At 40.2% G+C, this 24,217-nt stretch overlaps 1 protein-coding gene across 1 annotated transcript in view; it reads right to left on the reverse strand.

The window, feature by feature from the left end:
* Positions 1 to 2,608: 2,608 nt before the first annotated feature.
* Positions 2,609 to 24,217, reverse strand: part of LOC119701947 (cytosolic phospholipase A2 epsilon-like) — a 33,497-nt gene continuing 11,888 nt past the window's right edge. Inside the window, exons 5-22 of the mRNA XM_038139266.1 lie at positions 21,021 to 21,157; positions 20,091 to 20,219; positions 19,394 to 19,434; positions 18,742 to 18,784; positions 18,222 to 18,285; positions 17,113 to 17,282; positions 16,896 to 16,988; positions 16,134 to 16,171; positions 14,855 to 14,990; positions 13,238 to 13,374; positions 12,653 to 12,878; positions 10,850 to 10,964; positions 10,273 to 10,410; positions 9,280 to 9,387; positions 8,039 to 8,227; positions 7,080 to 7,246; positions 6,161 to 6,347; positions 2,609 to 3,321 (exon numbers count right to left, since the gene is read on the reverse strand). Of these exons, the coding sequence (XP_037995194.1) occupies positions 3,011 to 3,321; positions 6,161 to 6,347; positions 7,080 to 7,246; positions 8,039 to 8,227; positions 9,280 to 9,387; positions 10,273 to 10,410; positions 10,850 to 10,964; positions 12,653 to 12,878; positions 13,238 to 13,374; positions 14,855 to 14,990; positions 16,134 to 16,171; positions 16,896 to 16,988; positions 17,113 to 17,282; positions 18,222 to 18,285; positions 18,742 to 18,784; positions 19,394 to 19,434; positions 20,091 to 20,219; positions 21,021 to 21,157 (2,429 nt within the window). The 3' untranslated portion in view covers positions 2,609 to 3,010. The remainder of the gene's footprint in view (positions 3,322 to 6,160; positions 6,348 to 7,079; positions 7,247 to 8,038; positions 8,228 to 9,279; positions 9,388 to 10,272; positions 10,411 to 10,849; positions 10,965 to 12,652; positions 12,879 to 13,237; positions 13,375 to 14,854; positions 14,991 to 16,133; positions 16,172 to 16,895; positions 16,989 to 17,112; positions 17,283 to 18,221; positions 18,286 to 18,741; positions 18,785 to 19,393; positions 19,435 to 20,090; positions 20,220 to 21,020; positions 21,158 to 24,217) is intronic.

Below are 24,217 nucleotides of genomic sequence, written 5' to 3' on the forward strand. Positions count from 1 at the left end.
CACCAGATTCACTACAACCTTGGGGAAAGCAATAAAACAAGTATTTTTTGTCCTCTGACATTAAAGTTTGTGCTCAGTAACTAAAAAAAAAAAACCAAACTGGGGTCTCAGTTAAAAGCAAAGAAATGGAAATTTTTGCTGAAGCTCTGTTTAAACACTCTATTACAAATGTGCCTTTTGTATGACACACTTATGGCTCCTTCAGAGAATCCATATAATTTGAATCCCTTTTTGCTTGTCCAGCACATCTATTGTTTCACTTTTTTATCTACGTACCTTTCTTCATCCTCATTTCCATATTGATTGCTGCATTTTCTCAATATGCTTTGTGTCTTTTCTAAATACATCAGCAGGTTTAGATGTGCTCTTTTCATCTCCTTCCTCTCCATGCTGTTCCTCAAAGAACAGATGTTAGACTTTAGCAATGTTCAGTTCTGGGCATTTAACCACTTTGCCTTCTCTTGGTTCCTTGCCTTGCGTTTTATTTAGGGCTGTGCATATATTTTGCAACTCTCTTGTTGCAATTTCCATGCTGAGTCCAAAGGTTTTATACTATAGGGTCTTGCTGACTGGTTTCCTCAGTTTTTAAAATCTCCTTTTCATAGTTTCGCTTTGTATTCCTTTAGTTGTTATTCATTTTCTCTATGGCTCAATTCATATGTAATTAAGTTATCCTTGTAGTTACTTACACCTTCTCTATTGTAACTTCAGTAATTTCTTTTAAATTAGTCTTGTATCACCACATCTTCAGAGGTCTGACTGCTCCTAATTATTAATTATCTGCAAAAATATCTCAGCTGTGGAAAACCTAAGTACTGCAATGTGGAGCGAGGTTCCTTTCCCCCTTGTCTGTGGTGCTAAATCCAGTATTTAGTGACTGGAGAAGCTTACATAGCTCACATACCTCACAGGGCAGGTATGATACTGCCTCAGACTGTCCTCCAAGTCTCTGGGAATTCATGATTCAGTGCAGGACTGAGGCAGATGCACAGCCATTGTATTTTTTCAGTCTCTAAAATTTTTTCAGCAAATGCCTCAATCAGTTTTTTGAATGCATAAAATTTTATCAACAAGAAAACTTAATTACATGTGTGCAGAACTACCTCACTCTGTTTAAACCTGCAGTTAGCTAGTTTTGTCTGATTGTCTCTAGGTCTTGTGATAGAAGAGACGTGCACTGACTTCATGCATCTTCACTGCCTTTCACTCCTGTTCTTTTTCTGGGTTGCAGATTCCTCAGCTATTTGTACCTTGTGTAGAAGCAGTTCCACCTCCTTGATCAGGCCTCACATTTTCCTCTGTATTCTTGTTGAACATAGAAAACTGAGATACTGAGTAATTATTCCATGCAAGATTTTTGAAATGGGGTAAATTGCTCATTGTTCTCCATGACCCTTTCGTGTCTGCTGGAAAGCAGCAGGAAGGGCAGGGAAGTGTTTGCACTCACACACCTCGTTCTGCTTGTCTTCAGGCTTCCTGCCTAGATGCTTCCTGCTGTCGGTGAAATAATTTTTGCCCTTCAGACAATAAAGCTCTAATTGTATATGGGAACCTGGGAGTGCTTCCAAATTCCCAGGTCTGGCTGTGCCCTCTGACTACATCCCGTCCCATACTATGATGAGATCCAGCATTCATCAGCATGACTGCTAATGCCGCCTTGTTTGCTCTCTCGTTTCCATGGGAGGTAAACTCTGGGCATACAGTCCAGGAGCTCTCTGGACTCCTGTAGCAGGCACCTAAGTGTTCGCTGATCAAAGCGGCAAACAGAGGGGTTACATCTCTGTTGCACCACCTAGGAGGAGACCGTCAACCTTGAGACCAAAGGAATTTGTAAGGCTTCCATTTCTGGACCACAATAGCAGGATTTCTTGACATAGAATACTACAGCAGAATTCAGGAGTGGGGAAGCCTGTAGGAAACATGGGCTTGTGGATATAAGATGTCTAATAAATAAAACAATAGCATTGAATTAAAAAAAAAAAAGAAGAATAGATGTAGACTTTTACAGATTCCATCTGTCAAAAACCCAGACTGCTTGCTGGAGAAGAGACATGTTAGTCTCACAACCAAAGCATCAGAAAGTTGAAAGTTGATGCTCTGTTAACTTCATTTGCTATACTCTACAGCAAGTTAAAAAAATCACATTTGCATGACTGATATTAGGTACACAATTTCAGTTTTGCTTTGTCTGTGTTTCTTGTGTTTTTGATGTAATAGTCTCAAACATTTTAATATTATCAATATTAAAGAACTTTTGGTATTATCAGTAGCATTTAAATCCAGCTTGCTAAAACAAACTAACATGAGTTGGTTCTTCTATAGATGGGTCTCAGTTGTAATCCTAAACTCAAGGGGTCCCAGAATCTTGCACTAGCTTACATCTAGGTCTGGAACAGGTACATGTTCTTCTTCAATAATTCTTCAGCAGCTATGAAATATCTGCATGTTTTCTTTGTCTTGCTATTAGAGGAAGAAGCGCCTAAAATAAATGGCTGAAACATGTATTTGATAGGAAAACTATTTATTTGCTGTAACTCCTACTCAGAAGTAGTGGTTTATTATATAAATTTCATATTTATTTACATTCACATAAAGATTTCTTAGTTCACAAATGGCTTCCTTGATTGTTTTTTTTTTAGAGACAATGGATTTTGTTCTCTGCTGCATTTCTGGACCAGCAATCCTCTGTTTCTATAGCACAGGTAGAACACAAACAGTCAGTGTAAACTTCCTCACACTTCCTTGTCCACACAGTTTGGCCTTGGCCTGGAAGGTCACTTCTGCAAGTAGAGTGGAGCAGAGCCTCACCTAGAGCCTCACGCTCCTGAGGTTGTCAACAAGGGAAGCACATGAGTTCATTAAGGAAGAGCTGGTTTTTTGAGTTTATTCCTTCCACTGACAGACAGGCTTAACATTTTTGATGACAAATGAAGTGCTATTCTTAGCGTTGTTTGGCTTTTCTTCACTTCCTAATAAAATTCCTTTTCTTCTTCATCAATAGGATGATCCTTTATTTCATATTCCCTGGTGCTGGGCAGCCAGCCAAGTGCTGGGTTCTCTCTCTGGCAGGCACACGCATGCCATGGCCATCGGGTGAGTTTTGCAGCACTTGCTCTTTCTTATGCTGCTTTTTCCGCTCCACAGCTGTACGCAAGGCCTGAAGAATCATATCTTTGTTGTTCTGGACGTTGTAGTAACTTAGATTCACCAGTTTGTCAAAATTTTCCTCTGAATAACTCAGATTGTTTATGTAATATGGGCCACAGGCATTGGTAACATCAACCTCACCCGCTGCCATCTCTGAGGGACTACGCTTCACACCTAACAGACAAGCAACGGCTTGGTTAATTTGCAAAAAACAATTAGGGTCTGGGGGTTTCTCAGGCATGCACAAATAGTGGATCACAAACCCAAACTAAATCAGTTTTTGCTCAACTCTGCACCGATGGGACACGGCATATGAGCAGGCTGAGCTTCTAGCTATCTGCTAATACATAGAATAAATAGGTTCTTGGAAGGGAAATTTAATTAATTTTGTTGGATTTTGAAGATGACTGCATTCTAGTATGTGCCTTTGACCGCTAAAGGATGGCTGAAGATCCCACCTGTGGGGCAGAGACCTGAGGAGGTGGAGATCCACTGCTGTGTGGTATCCTGTAATTTCATGTCACGGTTTCACCCCAGCCAGCAGCTAAGCAGCACAGCTGCTTGCTCAGTACACCCTGACCACGGGGTGGGGAGAGAACCAGAAGAGCAAAGGGAGAAAATGTGGGTGGAGATAAAGGCGGTTTAATGGGACAGAAAAGGAAGAGCAACGTAATTCTCATTCCAGATCCCAAACAAGCACTATACCAGCTGCTAGGAAGAAAATTAACTCTTTCCCAGATCAAACCAGGTTTACATATGTTTTTATGCTTCCTCATAATTTCCACAGACCTTCTGGTTTTCTAACAGCTGGTGTGAGGGAAAGAGAGCATTGGCAACCAAGAAATGGTAGGTAATACTGTCAGAGAGAGTATCAGAAACGTGAGAATTTTTCTATCAGCCTCCAGTGAGACCAGCACATTGCCAAGAGGTTGTTACTGTAGGAAACAAGCACCGTCCACAGTCACAGATACCAGCACCACCCGATGCAGGGGAGTAGGCACCAGGAAAAGTCAGCATCTCCCTGACAGTACCTCATGCATATGGGGAATCTTCTCTACCAACATGGATCTAACAACATCGATGAAAAAGTTCTGATTTTCCATGAAGGGTTTCTCAGTGTCCAATAGATGTACTTCTCTCAGCTTTGCAGACAGAGTTACAGTGAACTGGTGCCGCTCAACTGAAGCAGTCTAAGTGTCCCACAGAGAATTCCCTTTCTACTTGATTATGGAATAGCCTAACAGTGCAGAACTTAAGCAGTTTGAATATTTCAGTTTACTTGTTTGCTGCCCAGACTCTAAATTCCCCTTCTGAACAAGCTGATGGATGAGCTGCCAATGGAAAAAGTGCCTGTTCATGTGATTGTACTAAAACTTCACATTCTGTACAATTTAGATCTGGGCTAGGGCATGGTACTGAAGCCCTATAAATTAAGCTGATTTCTGCCTGTCACTAACAAAAGGCAGACATCCTATTCCAGCCTCACAGGACCTTCTGCAGTATCCATCCTGCTGCTATGGAGGTCAGGTCTCAGCTGCAAGGTGTCGGTCCTCCCAGAAAATCTGCCTGCACAGAGCCCTTTCATGCCAGCTCAGCTGACACTTTGCTTGAGAGGGCATGACAAGGACCCCTTCTTTCTCTTCCTGTTCAGTCTCATCTTGCAGCTACCAGCTGAACCAGTTGGGCAACACAAGCTTGCGTCAAGTGTATGCAATATGCAGATATTGTGCAGGTCTTCAAATGAATTTTCTTCATACCTAGCAACACCCCTTTTTAGACTCATTGATAATTTATGTTGACATTTAACATCTGCTCATCATCAGACGTATACCTGATTGTAGATAACTGGCTTAGGCTAGGCATCCCTCATTTCTGGAAATTAGTGAGGGGAAGAAGGCCAGCAAATTCCCTCACAGAGCAATTCAAGAGCAATTCAGTGTAAAAGAGCAGTACAGAAGCTAAATCTCAGTTCTCCTTCTACTTCTTTCTTCTTTTTTCCTTTCTTTAATTCTCTCTGCAAAAGGCTACTGCAGAAAGCATCTTTTGGGCTATCTCAGGGGAGAGCTGGAGTAGAATGGTGTGTGTACATGCACAAATACCCTTAGCCTATTTGAATCCTGTTCAGAACCCCAGTTGTACACCTCAAATGTGCAATGAGCTCAATTGAAAAAACAAAAGTACCATATTATTTTTTACAACTTACATAATATAAAAAGATAAGGATTGATACAACTGGGACAATAGCTGGGACAATTTGTTTTGGTTTTAAATTGAATGTACCATGTACTAACCTAGAACTTCTGGCTTTCAAGTATAGTGTGGGGCTTAGAAGTGAACTCACAATCTGAGTTAGGAATTTTAGCATCTGGAGAAGGAGTAACTGAGGCTTTGGTAGCAAGAGAATATTATGGCATGTGGGATACGATACCAGGACTTAGAATTCATCTGTTTAGAAGTGACTGGCAATTTCAACTCTTGAAACTCTTTAAATTTCATAGGGAACAGACACTGTTGGAATGGCTCAGTGTTGTACTTTCATCACTTCACTGTGCTTCACTGTTACATTTTCATCACTTTGCTAGTTCATACTTTTGTTTTCAAGGTTATCTGCCTAACTGTAAGCCTGGAAATTATTTTAAACAATGAAATCCTTAGACTCCTTGGAGCATTCTCTAACAGGAGAGGATGACAAGTATGAGAGGAAATTATCCCTGCTAATTTCTGCTACTGCAGATAAACAAAATATTGTTTTCCTCAATTAACTACAATCTGCTTATGAAAAGCCAAAAGAAAAAAAATCTGAAGAGGAGAATGTGTGCCAAGGCACACACCCCGTGCTTCTCTACTGTTCAGGAAAAATCACATATTTTAAGTTTCTTCATGTGGTTCAGATTTAAGCAAAGAGAGTTCAAGTTTGATATTACAGTGTGATCTGAAAAACAGATATTAGCCAATAAAAAAGAGGAAGAAAGTGGCCACTGGCTGTTAATGTGATGGGTAACTGTTAACTTACCAGGTGCTTTGTATTCCCTGAAGGTGTCATTTACTAGAGGGAAAAATACCACAATAGGTGTTTCTGGGCTCTCTTTATCACCAACAATGTAGCATTCCTTCAGATGTGGAGTTTCCTGATCATCTGGCACCTTTGTAGGGAAAGGAATTCCCTGTTTCGTGAAGTATTTAGAGGCATCTTTCAGGGGCTTGTTGCCACAACAGGAAAACAAAACAAAAGAAAACATCAGAACATGGAGGAAGAACATTGAATTTGACCAAAATCTAATTTCACTGGGAATATCTGTGGGGCAAGGGACAGGTTCTGACAGATTATGGTACATATCCAATTTAGGTGTAGGTTGCTTGCGGAGCCAAGCCTTGGAAGGCCAGAGTTAGGTGAGATGGATTTGAGTCCACAAGTCTCTGAAAAGTTACATTGGCTATGTTTCACATTTGGCTATGAAAAAGTTGCCTTTAGACAACTTTTTATTCCTAAGGAATTTAACATTCCTAAATGCAAACTGTTGTTGCTTTTATTTGCATATCTGGTCTTCTGCATCAAACCTTCCTATTGCTGCAGTTATATTGTCCTGAAAGTGCATTCTCCCTTGCACAGGAATGTATGATAATATGGAGATATATTAGACAATGCTTAAAGGCAATTAGCTTAATTCATTCTACTTCTGACTGCCCTCAAATCAGCTAAAACCACTTACATGTAAAAAGGGGCAGGTATAGTTTACTAAATTATTACTTCCTGATAACATTTGTACTGTTCCATAAAGATACGTGACCCCCAGTTTACAGCAAACTGTTAACTTATCAATGCTTCCCAGATATTGGGGAAAAACAAAAGTTTCTATGAGTAGAGGATCAGCCGTTCTGGGAACTTGGTGATGAAACAGAGAAATCAGTGAAGAAGAATGTGCAAAACTCACCCCTGTCTGTGAACCTGAGCTGTAGTTGAAATGCAAAATGACATCCACTTTCCTTTCTGGCCTCATAAGGGGTGGGTAACTGGTAGCAAAGGCAAATGCAGTGTCAATCAGGATGAGGTAGTCTGTTGCTGTTGTCAGGTGGTTGGGCTGGGAGTCCAGCTCACAGTCTAGGAAAGAAGCACGTTTTTTCAGAGAAGGTCCCCAATGTAAGGGAAATGCTGAGGAAAGTCTATTGTTAAAAAAAAGGACTTCAGCTTTTTTTGGGTCCTAGACCTACCTATATAGCTGATGGCTGCAGTTCCGTCATTTCTCAGTTCCTCATCTGGCTTCCTCTTTTCACTCTTTACTCTGCAATTTCTTTTGCTTTCCTCTGACTAAAAGGGATTAACTTGGGGCTCAGAAGATTAGACCTAATTCATCTTGTGTGTGACTCTGATCAGGTTGGTGTGGTTTTTTGTTTTCTTTTTTTTTTTTTTCTTTTCTGTTAATATGAAACAAATTAAAATGGCACCTCGCTCTCTCAACACAGTAAAAAGATGAAATATGTTGGGTGCCTTGCTCACTATGAGAACTGGCACACAGCTACAATTTTACATGGAATAACTGGTGCCAGACTGAACAAAAAAAATCCCTACCTGGATGACAGGGAATACTGTTACAAAGGTTATATCTTACTTACAAGTAAAAATGTAACAGGAAACAAAGCTCCCTGCCACATCCCTTGAGCATAGGTGACTAACTGGGACTCTTCTCACCTATCAGTCATGAGACTGTGAATTTTTTTAAAAACTTAGTTTGAAGCCTCTCCTGCTACCTACTTTTAGTTTTCAGTGACAAACAGTGTCAAATACTATCAGAACAAAGCAAAAAAGCAGTTAGCTTGATAACTTTTTAAGGATTGTTTCTTTTTCACAAGGATGGTTTAAACTATAACTCAAAGCAGGGTGTTGTTACCATACCTTTCCACTTGGAAAACTCGCTCTCTAGGTAGTTGTTGTTTATCTGGAGGCCTTTCAGGAAGTTATGGATTTCTGAGGCTGCTGGACGTAACATTGCAACATCTCGGAATATTTCTGAAAAGCTGTCAGGAGGACAAACCACTCGAGTATCCAGCTCATTTGGTCTTGTAGGGAACAGGGCTTCATCATCTGCAGAAGAAAGAATAAGAGCTTATATATGTGCTTTCACTGTTGAAGTCAATCTGTGTAGTCATGTTTTAGTATAATATGTTTGGAAAATTTGGACTTCTTTCTCTTTTTACTTTCAGGACTTTCACAAATCTCATGGGGGTTTTTTTAGCTAAGCTTTGAAAAATCCCTTCCTTCTTTTCACTTCACAGTGATAAAGGTTTTGTTTGTACCACAAAAGTCTCCAACTCACCTACTAGAAATTGCTTTGCTATGGTTTTATCCATTAAATATCTTGCACTTAACTGTGTCTTCCTTTGCTACTCCATGCCACATTTTCTCTCTCAGACACATAAAAATCCACTCAATAACAATCTCTCAGCCACACAAACACAATTACTGTTCCTAACTAGCAAATACAAAATCCTTGATTTAACAACCAGAAATGACTCCCTTACAAGTGCTAGTAGATAAAATAAGCAAGCCTTTTTGAAATATTTCTCTTCTTTGTCATCTTTTCTTTGTAATGTGTTTGTCTTGAGTATTTGTCCTTGAAATCTGCAGATCTTTCTTAATTTTGTATCATGTTTTGCAAACTCATCCTTATGATTAGTTTGGAATGACTTCCAATAGTACTGAAGCTTGTGTCAATGTTTGGTAGACTTCAGAGATGCAAGGATGTTTGCTCTCATTTCTCTGATGATCCAACTTCTGAGACGGGAGCTAGAAGATAGTGGAATGCTATGTGAGCATTTTCCATCTACAGGGATATTTTTCTCTAGTTTTACCCTCCTGCTCAGAAAACATCTCATAAGAAGGCCATTGTCTCTTGTTTTTCTGTGATAGATCCTGTGGGTTCTTTTCACATACAACTGAAATAATTGCCATATGTAATACACGGCATGAATTTCCTTCTGGTTTACATGTGGATAATAGAAATGCCTGAAGAGAATGTTCTAAAAGGGCTTTGAAAAATTTAGTAGGAGAGTAGCAGCACAGAGAGAAAAAAAAAACCAAAAAACCAACCAAACAAAAAAACCCCAAACCAAAATAATCACATAAGAATAACCTACCTATGTCAGTAATTTTGTCTCGTGTCCATTTGTGCCAGAAGTCTTCTGAATTAACAGATAAATACCAAGCATCCATGAGATTCAAGGAAAATACACTGCTCCAAATCCCTGTGGCATAGGATGTATTTGACAGAAAATAAATGGGGTGCAAAGGAATTTGATGTAAACTTTTCAAATAACTGTGTCACTGGACACTTCATGGAATGGGGGTAGAAATGTCCCTGCATCATTCTAGAGAAGGCAGGAAGAAAGTGCCAAGGTGTAGAAAGGGGGTGGTGACCTGAGAGCATTTCTGATCACAGAGGGGAAGGCCTCTGTCCTTACTGGAGACTGCAGCCAGGGACAGAGAGAATCTAAGTTGCTTCCTTTTGCCTCACCATTAGCTGTAGTGAAATCTCCACACAAACAAAAAGTTTCAACTTCTCAAAAAAACCCCTGAAACTTCCTTTTTCCTTTATGTGGTTGGTGGAAGTGGAAAGAACAATGAGGCAAGAGATTGCTTTCGCAAAGGGAAGAAAGATTTCCTTACTGCTTTCACTTTTTGCAAAATGGAAAAGAAGATAAATATTACAACCTATTTGCACTCTGAAATGGAAATTTTATCTTAAGAATAAATCAGGGCTAGATGTGGCAGGAACTTTGTAGATAAAAAGGTGCATTTTAGAGACTCAGGCTGCAGAAGAAATGGATTATTTTACTTAGCAGCAATGATACACAACTTTTGTTTCTGACAAATATATATATATATATATATATATATATATATATATATATATATATATATATATATATATTTTGCAAAGGTTTCATGTCAGTAAGCATAACCACAGATGAAATCAATAAATTCTGCAGATTGTGACCTGTTATCAGTTCTGGTATTTTACCATATACTGCTCCTGGTAGATAAAAACACACAAAATGTGTAATTTCAGAAGAGGGGTTTGTGCAGGAGCAGGTTATATTATACTACTTTTTCCCAGAACAACAAATCACCTTCCAAAAAGCAGATTCTGGATTCTGGGACTTTCTTCATCAGGCGACCCATGAAGAACTCACTGCCAAAATCTTCTGCAGGAATGAAGGCACCATATTTTGGGAATCCTACCTCATAAGGGGTAAATTCCACCCATTCTAAAAGAAAAGGCATAAGACAGACTGATTACAGCAGCAGAGGCATAATTATTTGAATGAAACATGATACTGGCCAGGTTAAGGCAGATTGGTTTCTAATTAACACCCTTTGCAACAGGCATTTATTTACTGTACATTTCACAGTGGTGAACATGCAGAACAAATTGTCCTCTTACATCTATATGTCTGTATAAACTTTTTGACAGTTTCTGTGCATAATGTGCACAGAAGTGCAGAAGTGCATAGTGTCTTCTGTTGTCCTGTTTTTGATCCTGGATACTGAATTATATGAAGGTTAAAAAAATATTAACTATTTAATTTCTTCTTTGAGGTGGCTTAGCCTTTCAGAGTATTTGTGCATTGAATTGATATCCTTATCTAATCTTAAATTGACCCGAATTTGGATTAAATATTAAATGCAATTCTGGAGTATTGTTACCTCGAAAATCCTGGTCGCTGATTTTATCCTTCACATTGAGAGAGAGGTAGATGGGCAGGGGGTTTTGACCCTGATTTAGTGCCTGCTGCTGATCTGTGAGTTTATGGCAGTCCTCCTGTTTTGAAAAATGACAGTAGCTGAGGACAATTGGATGACACAAAGAGCCTCCCACTTTGTCTAAACCTGAGTTTGGACAATGCAGTGCATACTTGACTCCAACTAGGACGCTCCCCAGTTGCTTGGTTTAGAAAGGTGCTGTCATCCCTCCCTATCCCTGCCCTTCCCTTGCCCCAACACTTCAGCACACAAATAATCCTAAATTCATCTGTTGGAAGAATATGGTAAGAAGAAAATGCTGTTACCCACATTTCTTATTTCAGAAAAAAATGTCTGGGGATTTTTGAAAAGCACTCTCAGGAAATAGGAAATATTTCATTATGAAAGAGTAAACCCCTCTCTGACTACCCAGAAAAAAACCACTTTTTGCTCAGACCTGTGACAGAGACAAGGCTCATGCAGAGTGTTCAGCAAGCCTTGGCCCTTCTGCTGCAGAGCTCAGGCAGGGTGGAAAGGGCGGGATGGTTTGGGAGCAGAACCAAGGCTTGGGAGTGTGCTTCTACAAGCAGAGCTGCAGGTGCTCCCCGTCAGTAGAGCAGCTGGTGGAAGGATGGCTGTGCCACCAGCACCACCAGGCTTCCCTTGGGCCATTGTTGGCCAGGGGACAGGGCTGTGGGGATGCTCACAGCTCCCTGCTGAACACAATCTCAGGGAGTCTACCACTGTGCTATGACTAGGCAGCAGAAATATGGATGTGTGTGGGGTTAATCATATCACAGGGAGGATGTTTTCTCATTCTAAAGTATAAATGGCCTGGTGGGAAAGGAATTTTCATGAAGATAGAGCCTGAACACAGCTCTAGATGGAAATGTTTGCAGGGTGTCTTATTAACAGCTCAGAGATACTGTCTTTGGGCTTGTGATTTTCCTTTGCCTTGCCTTATTGTGCAGCTCTTTTAAAAGAACAGCAGGATTTTCCTTCAAATATTTACATGTGAATACACAGGATCACATAATGGGGGGGGTTGGAAGGGCCCTTAAAAATCACTTAGTTCCAATCCCACTGCCATAGGCAGAGAACCTTCCACAAGACCAGATTTCTCCCCATCCAACCTGGTCTTAAACACCTTCAGGGATGGGGTCCACAACCTCTCTGGGAACCTGTTCCAGTGCCTCACTACCCTCATTGTGAGGAATTCTTCCTAATACCTAATCAAAACCTACCCTCCTTCATCTTAAGGCCATTTCCCCCTTGTCCTACCACTACATGCCCTTGTGAATAGTCTCTCTCCAACCTTCTTGTTCTGAGTTCTGGCTCTTCTACATTCTGTGAGGAATTAATTAAAAGATGTTCATACTGTAAGTTTCTTGTTATTTCTTTTCATTCCCATCCTTTCTGTACCAGGTGTGATGTTAAGATCTGTATAATACAGCCAACAAGCATAATGAATGGTACTGCCAAGGCACGTGCTTTAGGCATCTATATGAAAAGCAAACATGCAAAAAACCTATTTAGAATAAGGGTGGTCAAGCATTAGCATGTGTTGCCTGGAGAATTTGTGAAGTCTTCAGCTGTGGAGATATTCAAAGCCCATAGTTCAGGGAAGCTGGCCCTTCCTAATCCTGCATGGACAAGATGAACTCCAGAGGTCCCTTCCAATCTCAACTAGTTTTTGATTTACTGTCTTTCCTCACTGCTGTATTCACTAGATCTTAAAATCTGAAGAGAAAGGTGCTGTTGTTGTACCTTATCATGTAACATGCTTTCAATGATGAGCCCCCACAGGTCTGTGAAACACAGCTGATGTCCTTCCTGTTTCCTCTGGCCCAACTCTTCCAAATAGTATTTCAGACGATCAGGGGCAAAACAAGTAACAAACTTATTTTTAAGTACATGCTTCCGGGCATCATTGAGGGTTTCCTTGAGATCCTTTTGGGACCAGTCAGGATCTTCATACAAGTTTGACATGGTCCTAAAAAAAAAACCAAAAAAACCAACAAAAACCAAAAACAAACAGAGAAAAAAAACCAAACAAAAAACCCCCCCAAAAACCCACAAGGAAAAGTGTTAGTTGTGAAGCAGAGCTTTGGGAAGTTGTGGAGGTTTGTGTATTATTGTCTTCATTTATATGAAGAAACACCAGGTGTTTGATACTATCCACATATTTAATTAATTGCAAATGTGGGAAAATACCCACTGAAAGAAACAACAACAACAAAAAAAGCCACAGCAGGAAAAGAAAGCCTTCTCTTGATAGTTAAGATCATATAACTCAAGATCACTCCTTGATGTCTATTATGGAAAATTCCTGTGTTCTTATCTTGGTCTTACCATGTTGTTCCAGATAAACCAGTGATATATGAGACACAGTCCAAGACATTCATTTCCTGCACACTGAGGAGGTGAGCATACATGGCTGTCAGAGCTCTGGTTCCACCTCCCGTTGTCATGATTGCCACCACAGGTACCTGTTCAATCCCCAAATACATGCATTTAGTGACATGGCCTCAGAAGGGACAGAGACATCTCTGATTGGAAGGAGAAATTTACATCACTGATAAAGTAGTGAAAACATGCCACCAATGTGAAGAATGTGAAATCCAACGTGAAGGAAAACCTGAATTAATAATGGGCATGTAAGGAGTAAGAAATACTTCATATTTTCCTCTGTCAAGCAGCTCTGCAATAGAGCATGAAATCCATTATCACCTTTTCAGTGCTGTCTTTGAAAACCATTAACACAGAGAAGCAAAAAATTAGAGGAAGTGGTATCTTCTTTCACCTGAATCAGATTATTATCAGACCAGAATATATCAGTGCTGTCTCACAGTTTCCATGTGAGCAGTAATAACTTATCTTTTCCTGAAGTTTGCTCAAACTACTGTACAGTTATTCCACAGGCCACACTAGAAATGTCATGACTGATGGATTTAAGAGCACAGGCCAGTTCAGAACCCCTGAAACCAGAGGCTGGTGATACCATTACCTTTTAAAGTTTCTGGAGGGAAAGAGGAACCATGCTCACTCCACCTACCACACATGTATATACACTACTAGAAATGCAAGTGAGCTGCAATTACTTGCTTCTGTGATCATATAGAAATCCAGGGACTGGCAGTCTTAGAAACAGAATTAATTCATAAAAATGAATTAACAGAATGAATGAATGAACGAACTTCTTTAACAGAAAAGACAGCTACTGAGCATTGGAGTGAATGAATGTCATGTACAAATCAGAAGAATATGTAGAGATTGTATGCTCTGCAGGGAAGTATGGGCTCTACATCTGAGGGGAAGGGAATGACCTGTGGCTTAGTGCTGACATTGAAAGGCAGAGTCTTGTGCCTGAAAGGTGCAGCTGTGCAAGAAAGCTGAACTCAGTTTAGGTCAAAACAAGAAAAATTTGTCATGTCTGCATTTGAGTTTAGGCTTCACACTCCAGTCATAGGTGCATAATTAAAAAGAAGAGACACCTGATTTTCCCCTGCCTTAAAATTTCTGTTATCAATCCTGTTTGCTAAGCAAGATGAAGCCAGACTGGCAGCATGCTGTGCTCACTAAACAGGACCCTAAATGGTGGCACAAATGATACACAAAATAAAATCCAGTTTTAGCCATGAGGGAATGAAGTACTGAATCCACTGTTCAGATCTGGCCAAAAAGAAACTTTGGCCTTGGTTCTGACAGCACCAAGCCCTTCTCTACATTATGGGGCAGACTGCTACTGAACACAAGGCTAGATTCTCTAGCTTCAGGGCTGCAGGCTTTTTATTCATGTTTACGATGAGTACTCATTTCTTCCCTAGAATAGAGAAGTCAGCCACTGAGAAAATAACTCAGCTGTAGCTTGTACATGAAACTACAGGGTTTCCAAAAAAATGTGACCATCAATGCTGTGTTTTGACACTTATCTGTGCAGAAAGCAGAGAATAATTATGTCTCAGATACCTCATCATCCTGCAAGTCTTCTTCCAGATGGAGAATGTCCTTCAAAGCAGCTGCAACCACCTTCTTCCTCTTGCGAATGAAATCCTGTTCCTGGGCACACAGGTCAAACCCCAGGCGTATGTCTAGGTCTTCCTGGCTGCAACAAGGATCAGGTATCATACATCACATTTGTAGTCTAAGCCAGCATTTTAATTGCTTTACTTCATAAATAGGCATGCCTTCACTACCAGGTGTATATAAAGCAAAGGAGGAAGATATTAAATGTTCTGGTTTTGTCTTGGAGAAAAACAGTCCAACTGCCTTTGAACTGAAAGGATTTTTTTTCTCCCTGCCAAATATGCCTGGAATCAAACATAGCTACAGATGACAGCTGTTCCTTTTCAGACATAAATCCAGGAGCCTGCAGAGGGCAGTGTTTCAAAGGTGGCTTTTAAAAGTTGCGCGAACTTCCACCACTTCCACCGTTCCATCTGTGAAACGTTCCCCTGAAGTTGCAGATTGTCATGATCAGATGTTCTTTTGATGCTTATAAGCACTACATTTGTGGTTTGAAAGCTGCTATGGAAATCTTGCATTTGCGTTCTAAGGAAGAAGTTTTTGAATGACAGCTGTAAACTGTATGCATATTTCATAGCATATTTACTGAAAATAAACAGCATGATGGAAAAAGCACCTGCTTTTCTGGAAGTTCTCTTCTGTTACAATATGGAACATAATGTAACATATCCATGTTATAAATTTTACTAAGGCCTGAACAATATTCCAAAACACACAGTGTGTTTCCTTGGTTTAGAAATAAGCAATCACTTCTCTGAGTTTATTTGCATTTATCTCTTTGAGTAGACATTAAAACAATAAATGCAGGTACATTTACTATTTCATTTTTTTCACATCTTAGAGTACCCAGGCACTCTGATTTTGATCTTTTAGTGGAAGAAAACAGTTAAAGAGACCTTTTGGGAAACAGTAAGAGTTTTTCAATCAGTTTTGAAATGTTGCATCAGCATGTCTACAATAGCCCTTACCATGTAATATCGATTGCAGCACAGTATGAACAGAAAATTGGTGTGTTCTTTATAAAACCATTTCTTAACTCCCTGTCCCATTACAAAAACTCTACTGCTGAAAATCTTTGCATTATGTACTGAGCGTATTTTATTTTATAGTCTGAAGTAAGGATGGACCAGCATTCAGGACAAAGGCAGAAACAAAGGGATTGGAACTTGATTTACAACTATTTAAATACTGAAAACCAAGGGGAAAACCACAGGCATCTTACCATTTTTTCACCTTAAGGAGCAAATTGAATTTTCTGTGCTGAAAATTGAAAAGGTAAAAAGGAATATTAAAATTTTGTTTAGAATAGTCCCTTTCCCCCACTCAGACTGAGACACAGATCTTTTGGGTCATTACACCTACAAAACTCTGAATCTCAAAAAACTGAGATCTCTTCTCAATATTTCAATAGTAACCAGACATGTGCACTGATTTAACAGATTAAGATTTTAGCACACTATCATCTGTAGTCCACACGTTAGCTCTCTCATAAAACTCAGTGTAGCTTGCCTGGTACTAGTTAGCTGCACAAATAAATACCAGAAGAGCTGCACTGCTAAAGCTCACCTCCCTGGAAGGATCCACCACTGAAGATGGGTGTTGAAGCCAGAGCCTCTCACATAACAATGTCAGGTACAAGGGGAAACCCGAGAGGCTGAGCACCCCACACGTGTTTGCATCCCAGGGCAGTGTGCCACTCTGTCCCACTGGCACCCAGTCACCTCCAGCCTGGTTAAGTACTTGGACAGTACAAGGAGCATGAGTGACAGCTTAGATACTTTTCTTCTTCCCCCTTTTCCCATGGATTTCCCATTTTATTTTGCTACAAATAATTCACTTCACTGTGCATTGCCCTGGGTTGGAGGGAGGTTAGAAAACAACTGTCTCTGTAAAAAGAGAACTGGCCCTTGTTTTCTGCTTCATGCAAATCATAAAGAATTTTAAAAAGCTTGCAAAGGACTCCCCATGGCCAGCAGACACTCACCTCACCAACTACTTCCTGCTCAGAGGGAAGGGATTTCAGAGGGATTGTCAAGGGGACAGTTCTCCTCCTTGGCCCACATGACATGCAAGCACACTGAAAAGGAACATGGAGTGCTTTTTGGTTAAAACAGAAATGTTCTCCTCTTGCTCCCTATTCACACATAAAAGTCAGGTCATAGAACTGTCTGTGTTGTCTACCATATTCTGGGGTAACGTACAAAGGTGGGAAGTTTCCTCTTCTTTCTGAGTGCAACATCCAGGGAGGGTTGCTTGTATCTGGCATAGTGGAAGAAAGTGGGATCTGGGAGAGGGGAGCAGGAGTCACAGCCCACTGAAACTGTCTGAGTTTCTTCAAAGGATCCTCTCACTGTAAGTGTTAGCTCATTCTCTAAAACAATGAGATAAAATGCATACACAAAGTTACTTTTAATTGTTAAAAAAGAGAGAGGGGAAAAAAAGAAGCAAAAGGTAGCTTGGAACAAACTCCTTCTCTTCCTTTGTATTTGGAAAACTATCTTCTAAAAGTGATCCAAACCCCAAGCATTTCAGGTGACTGTATCATTATAATGTGCTGAGCAAGGAGTCAGATAGCAGCATGACATGGATGGCGCTGAATTTTAGATTGCTGCTTTCTGTTGCAGTTTCATCATGACACAGTGAATACAACCAGGTACTTTGCATGGTAAATCATCCTCATCCCAGGCCAAGTAATGAGCTGAAGAAGTTCTCAGTCCCCTAAAATAAGATCTGACTCTTATGAGCAGCAGATGACCCTATTTATATGAATACTTCAGCTAATCCTGCCAGTGTGCATTATGCATGCTCTGAGATTGCCTACCAGATCCAGCCCCTCAGGGGATGTGGGCAGAGGAGCTTCTAGATTCTGAATCTTGACCAGGGTCAGGCAGGAGCCAGCTGCTGAGTGGCTAACCCCTGCAAAAAATGAGGTGTTTCTGTGCACATGCGTAAGTTGAAGTGACAGAGATCCTGACCACAGTTAACTCTGTAATATAACTATAATACCTGAGGAGTTAAGCTTCTTCAGGGTTTAGCAGTACTGCAGCAGAGGTTTGCAGAATCCCAACTTGGGTTTTAGATACCTTCTGTATAATTATCTGATTCTAGTTGTTTTTAGTCTGGCACAAGACTCCCCTTGAAGTTAGAACACTGAACTGCTGCAGGACTGGTGGTATTCCCTACTGCAAATTTTGTACAAATCACATTAAATGTGATCAATTAAAGCCTTAGTATTTTGCTGATGCAATGTCCAGGCCTTGTTAGAGACAGTAAAATCACCAATATTTATTTTAAGAAATAATAATCTTACCTGAAAAATGCTTCTTTTGCCTCCTGCTGTCCAAGTGAACTTCCAAACAGGCTTCTTCACGACACTACGGTGGGTGTGATGAGGACAGATTAGATAACTCACTAGATAATTATTATCTAATGAGTTATCTAATTAGATAGCTCATCCAGCCATCTCACTACCAGTGCTGACAGATGTTGAAAGGATCATTGTAGGAAAGGTCATTTGAAGGGGGGGAGGCCAGCTGTGTTGGACACTTTTGCCAGACACAGTGAAATGTGAGAACTAATTTATTGTCACATGAGAAGATGGTGCTATGCTAAACACATTGTCATTTTCAATAGATGCAGACAAAACAAGGAAAAATTATAATAGTCAGAAGGCATCTCTAAGATCATGCTGTTCTCCTTAAAGATAAAGTTCCTAAGAGAAAGTATCACTAAAGAATGAAGACCTGCAATGTTTCCCTAGCTGACATTATAGTCAGCTGTGGTAAGGAACAATGTGGGAAAGAATACAAAAGAACAAAACATTATTTTACCACTATTGCCCCATTTGTGATGATGGTTTCAGGAGGACCCTGGCTGGAAAACAAGAACAAGTAATACATATTTTATATGTATTATTTTATATTATATATTTTATAATTTATATTTCTATTTTATAAACAATACATTCTGGATACTGTCCTGAGCAGGACACATTATTCTCTCTACATTTTTTTTACTATTTTTTTCATTACTCCTTCTTGTGATTTCTGTAAGTATATTCCCTTGACACTAGATACCATATAATGACCCAGCAGAAATTATTAAATTGCTGCAAGGCACCTGGAAAGTCCTTGCAACAGACTTACTAGCACAGGCATGACACAAGTTGGGTAGCAACATTCTCCTCAGCCATGACTTTCCCAGAGAACTCTGTCCAGTAAATCTGCAGACTAACTGCAGTGCGGTTTGCCAGCCAACTCTGAACTATGTAAGTCAAAAATCTTAAGAGAAAGTCACAGAATTAAAAATTCTCAACTCTTCTCCACATCATGGCATTTCCCCTTTCATATAATGATTTTTTAATGCACATGTTAAGTCTGGAAAAACTTGTCTCTAGCTGTTAAGGTGGTACTGGATCTACAAAAGGTTTCCCTGCACTAATGCATAACTCCAAGCTGCCAAAAGTAATGGGGTTTTACTCACATGGTCTCCAATACAAACTCAACTTCCAGCTCCTCCTTCCCCTGAAAATAAAAAAAAAGAAGCTGTCTCAACTAGCATGTGTAGAGGTTATCAAAATGACCTTAATTTTTGCAAGCACTGTGTCCTTTAAATTTAATAAGCAAAAATATTCTGTTTTGTACTTGCTATTATCAGCATTACATGACAGAAGCAGCTTTTTCTTCCCCAAGGAACTCAATTCTACTTGAAGAATGAAGGGTGTTTGGTGCTTATCATCTCCCTAACTAACCTATTTCTTCTCTGCCAGCTTCCATGTGCTGAACATGACATGCTAAGGCTTCGTGTTTAGGAAAATATTGTGGAAACAGGCCATTTCCCTGTGCTCGCATTGTTTTGGTTTTTATAGTCTTTGTGAGGATTAGATAAACTGTTATTTTCTATCAGATTATTGAAAGTGCAAAGCTTCCCTAAAATTGCATCTACTCTGGGGCTTGCGAATTTGGCCATGACCTGTCCATGTGCCAAAGGAAACCAACAGGAATTTGAGAAGGCCATCTATTTTGTCCAGTATGTGCAGTTTCCAGGATGTTAACAAATTTTGCTACATGTTTACCACCAAGCTGGTCCTGGTGGTAAAACCAGAAGAGACAGTACACCTCTTTAGCAGAGGGGAGAGAATGGATATCAAGCTGTACAAAATGTCTGACCGAGCTCTTACCTCTGGGGTCAGTGGGAATGCTGTAAAAACTCTTTCCCCAAGGGGGATTTTAGCTACATCAAAAAGCACAATTGCATGGTCATCATCATGAATGATGTCATCATCAGAAACAGTAATTTCCAGAACATTCTAGGAAAAGAAATGAAAAATATCCAATTCAATAGCATGTATGACATACAAGAAATATGACATTCTGCAGGTCTTCCAGGCTTAGTGTCTGCTTTACAGAGAGGAAATAGAAAATAATTTATGAAAATGTGTGAAAAGGAAGAGTAAGAAAGCAAGTATAAAAAACCAGGTCTTAGTCTTATCAATTAAAGCTGAACTGAGATCTCTTTTGGGTCAGCTGTTGTGCTTTTAAGTAGATCTCATAAAAAATGCAATCTTCTAGGGAGGAATATGGATTACCAAAAGTCCTATATTGCTTCATACCACCAGGGGCAATAGAGATTACTTCATATCAATAATCAACCTTCTAGGTCCTTGGACCTTCTGCTTTCAGCTACCTGTTCACAGGCGTTTGAGTGTAGTTCAATTATCAGCAGCAAACTGTGTAAAGATCTTAATCATACTGGAATTTGGCATCGACTCCTGCCATTGCTTCATGTCCTTTCAGAAAAGATGTGTTTTTCTGTAACAGTGTAATTTTATATTTTCATTTCAGTTTCTCTGTGTTGTCGCTGTCATGGGTCCCATCAGCTTTCCCCAAGGGGGTCAGACTCTCATTACCCATATGTAAATAATAACAACTATCTGTTAGGAGTAAATTGGATTCCAGCAAAGCCAGAATTGCTTTGCTTCAGCTTGTGTGGGGAATTTTAAGTAAATTCAGAAATGCACTAGAAGATATTTCTAGTTCAGGGGTTTTGGACTAAACTGAAAGACACTATACAGAAATTAGATGAAAAAGAAAAGTTTTGGGTTGTTTACCTTGACTTTTCTCTGTATCCGGAAGTAGAAAGTTTCATTCCACACAGGATTTCTGCAGTTTTTGATGGTTTTGGTGTGGAATATTTCATCTGAAGCTGTTGGCAACCAGAGCCTCACATAGCAATCGGACTGGCTTACTGTAGAAACACAGGCACAAAGTATCTGGCAGAGGAGGCACGATACAAGCAGAGGAGACATTGAAATATTCTATAGCTTAAACGTGGGTGAGGGATGGCCAGTTCTTTCTGATAAACATTGGCCAAACCAGGAAGATAGAAATCACACAGCAGGATAAAATTAATTTGTTCATCTCAACACTATTTTTAATAAGCAGTGTATTCAAACAATTATACATAATCATACATTCAAAGAAAAAATACAATCCTAGCTAGCAAATAGAGTAGTGTGTATATTCAGGAGTCTTGTAATGCTCCATATCAACAAAATTTGGCAGGTGAAACCATGACAGAGGCAGCACAGCACTAACTTCAGACCCTGAGAGGGATTGCACATAAATTGTCTCTGTAGCAATTGAACTTCGTGAGAAATACCAAAATAATCAGGTTTAAGTCTGATTCAGATAGTAGATGTCTGACATACCTAGTTATTAACTCTTTATGACAGAAAATTAATTACTCTAGTGACCTTGATCCTCATCTCCCTAGGCGGGGTAGGAAGGGAGAGGCCTACCAGCAGTACAATTGTGCTTCAGGAGCTCAGTAGGAACTGGAGCTGTTTCCTGGTGTTTGCTGATGCTTGAAAGACCAGGAATCTAATTCCTACTTCACATCTCTTCCCAGGAAAAGTGAAGTGGCAGGAAGGATTTGCATCTTATGGACGGAGTGAATGGAGTGAGGCTGCACTTGCTCTAAATTACCATCTCCCATAGATCCTGAACCAAGTGAACAACAAAGAGATTCTCACACCTTGGATAGGAACTTTTCCAGTGGCAGCTAGGAGGGTTGATCCATCCTGTTCTGTAAACACAGGCTTTTGCCAGAAAAGAGGAGGAGTCTGGTGCCGTGGCAGTCAACAGAGAGAGCGACCTCACGAGCAGGGAGAAGAGCACCTACTGTCTGCAAGCATGGCACAGGTCTTGAGGGAGCTCCTCAAGGTTAGAAGTGAGTTCATCCCCAATGTGTTCTTTGTTCAGAATACATTGCTTTGGGATATTTTGCCTAAAAATAAGGTGTTGCCTGAAATCCAGAGACCCTGTGACTGTGACATCCTCAAGGGAGGATGCTTGTCAATTAGGGAGATCCCCATGTAACACTTCATGCTGAATCTTGAAGGAATTTCTTGACATTGCCAGGAGTTTTCTCTTTCTAAAAGGTAGTAGATTGCCTGTCTTTGAAATTATTTCCACTGACAATGTTTCATAGTCTCAGATTTTAACATAATAGAGGTGACAGGATAATATGTTGACTTAGGCAATTACCAGTACAATACTTAATTTACTAGGAGTGGGAGGGCTGTGCTTGTTGATCTGCCTGATAACTGAAAGTCCTTCCTTCACTGTGCTGCCTGACAGCCTGCTGAGCTGTGACGTACTCACACTGATAAATGGTATCACTCCCTCTGATCTACAGAGTCTGTACAATAGCCAAGAATTAAATGTGGCTTCAGGGCATCTGGACCATCCCTCCTCTCATTAATCCACACAAAACTGCCAATCCCAAGTGTTTCAAAAACATGAATCCAGCAGCTCCAAAACTGCCAAAGTGGATTGGGGGGGTGGGGGGAGTGTAATTCAGAAATTAACATTTCTGAACTGATTTAAGACATAATTTCTCTCCCTTTTCATTTCTAGCTATCCTAGGGTGCAGGAAGGACACAGTTCTACATTTTTGATGTACTTGCAAAGGCATATTCTTTTCTTTTCCTTTCCTTTTCTTAAAGAAAGGTCTTGAAAACCAAAATGCTTTGCCCTTATTTTAAATTTCTTTTTTCATCACCCACTATATAAAATAAGACTTGTGACAAAACTGAGAAAGCTGGCAGTGTGAAATCTCTGAGACAACCATGAAGCTGTAGCACTTATTATTACAGTCTTTTATTACTGGAATTTTCTTTTTTTATCTGGCATTTACTGATTTTCTAGTGTTTTGTTTGGCAAAATATCTTCATGAGGTTACTTTCTAAAATTACTGCACAGTATGTGTGTTAATTGCACAAATACTTATGTAAAATCAGCTACTGAAAATTCTTTGTCAAACTGATGAAGTAGAGCAAAGATACACGGAAAGCGAGGTAGATTAAAAACTGGTTTAACTAGATTCACTGGATCAAGTGATTGTGGTTGGCAGCACAAAGTACAGTTGGAGACCAGTCTCTACTGGTGTGTCCCAGAGGCTGATAGTTGGGCCAGGGCTGTTTAACATCTGTATTAACAATGAGAGTGATAAGACAGAGGTCAGATTCAGCAAGTTTGCAGGTGGAGCAAAACCTGGGGGAGTGGTTAACACACCAGAAGGTTGTGCTGCCATTCAGAGGGACCTGGGCAGGTGGGAGAACTGGGCCACATGAGCCCCATGAAGTTCATTGAGGGAAATGCAAAGTCCTTATCAGGAGAAGGCAAAACCCCAGCACCATGATGGGCTGAGGGCTGACCAGCTGGACAGCAGCTCTGCAGAGAGGCATCTGTCCATATTAGGTAGAGCACAAGCCAGTGAGCTGTCCTTGTGGCAAGCGAGGCAAACAGCCTCCTGAGCTGCATCAGGAATGTTGCCAGCAGCTGGAAAGGTGTTCCTTCCTCTCTGCTCAGCGCTGACAAGGCCACATCTCTGGGTTTCCCAGTACAAGAGAGGTAAGGATGTGCTGAAGTGAGCTGAACAAAGAAGTCCAGAAAGAGAATGGGGGAATGGATCTTCTGCTCTGTGGGGAGAAGCTGAGAGAGCTGAGACTCTTCAGCCTGAAGCAGAGAACTCTTATGTGGTCTTATCAATTTGTGTAAATAGCTGATCAGGAGAGAGGAAAATTAATAAGTCTGAGTCAGACCCTTCTCCCTGGTGCCCAGTGAAATGTGAAAGGACACAAACCAATATGCAGGGAATCCCACTGAAACATAAATTAAAAATTAAATTTTACCATGACACTGTAAACACCACCACATACTGTCACAGATTGCCCAGAAGGGTTGGGAAGTCTCTACCCTTGGAGATGTTCAAAACCCAAATTAATGTGGCTCTGAACAACCT

Source organism: Motacilla alba, chromosome 5 (genome assembly GCF_015832195.1).
Source record: "Motacilla alba alba isolate MOTALB_02 chromosome 5, Motacilla_alba_V1.0_pri, whole genome shotgun sequence".
Taxonomy (NCBI): Eukaryota; Metazoa; Chordata; class Aves; order Passeriformes; family Motacillidae; genus Motacilla; species Motacilla alba.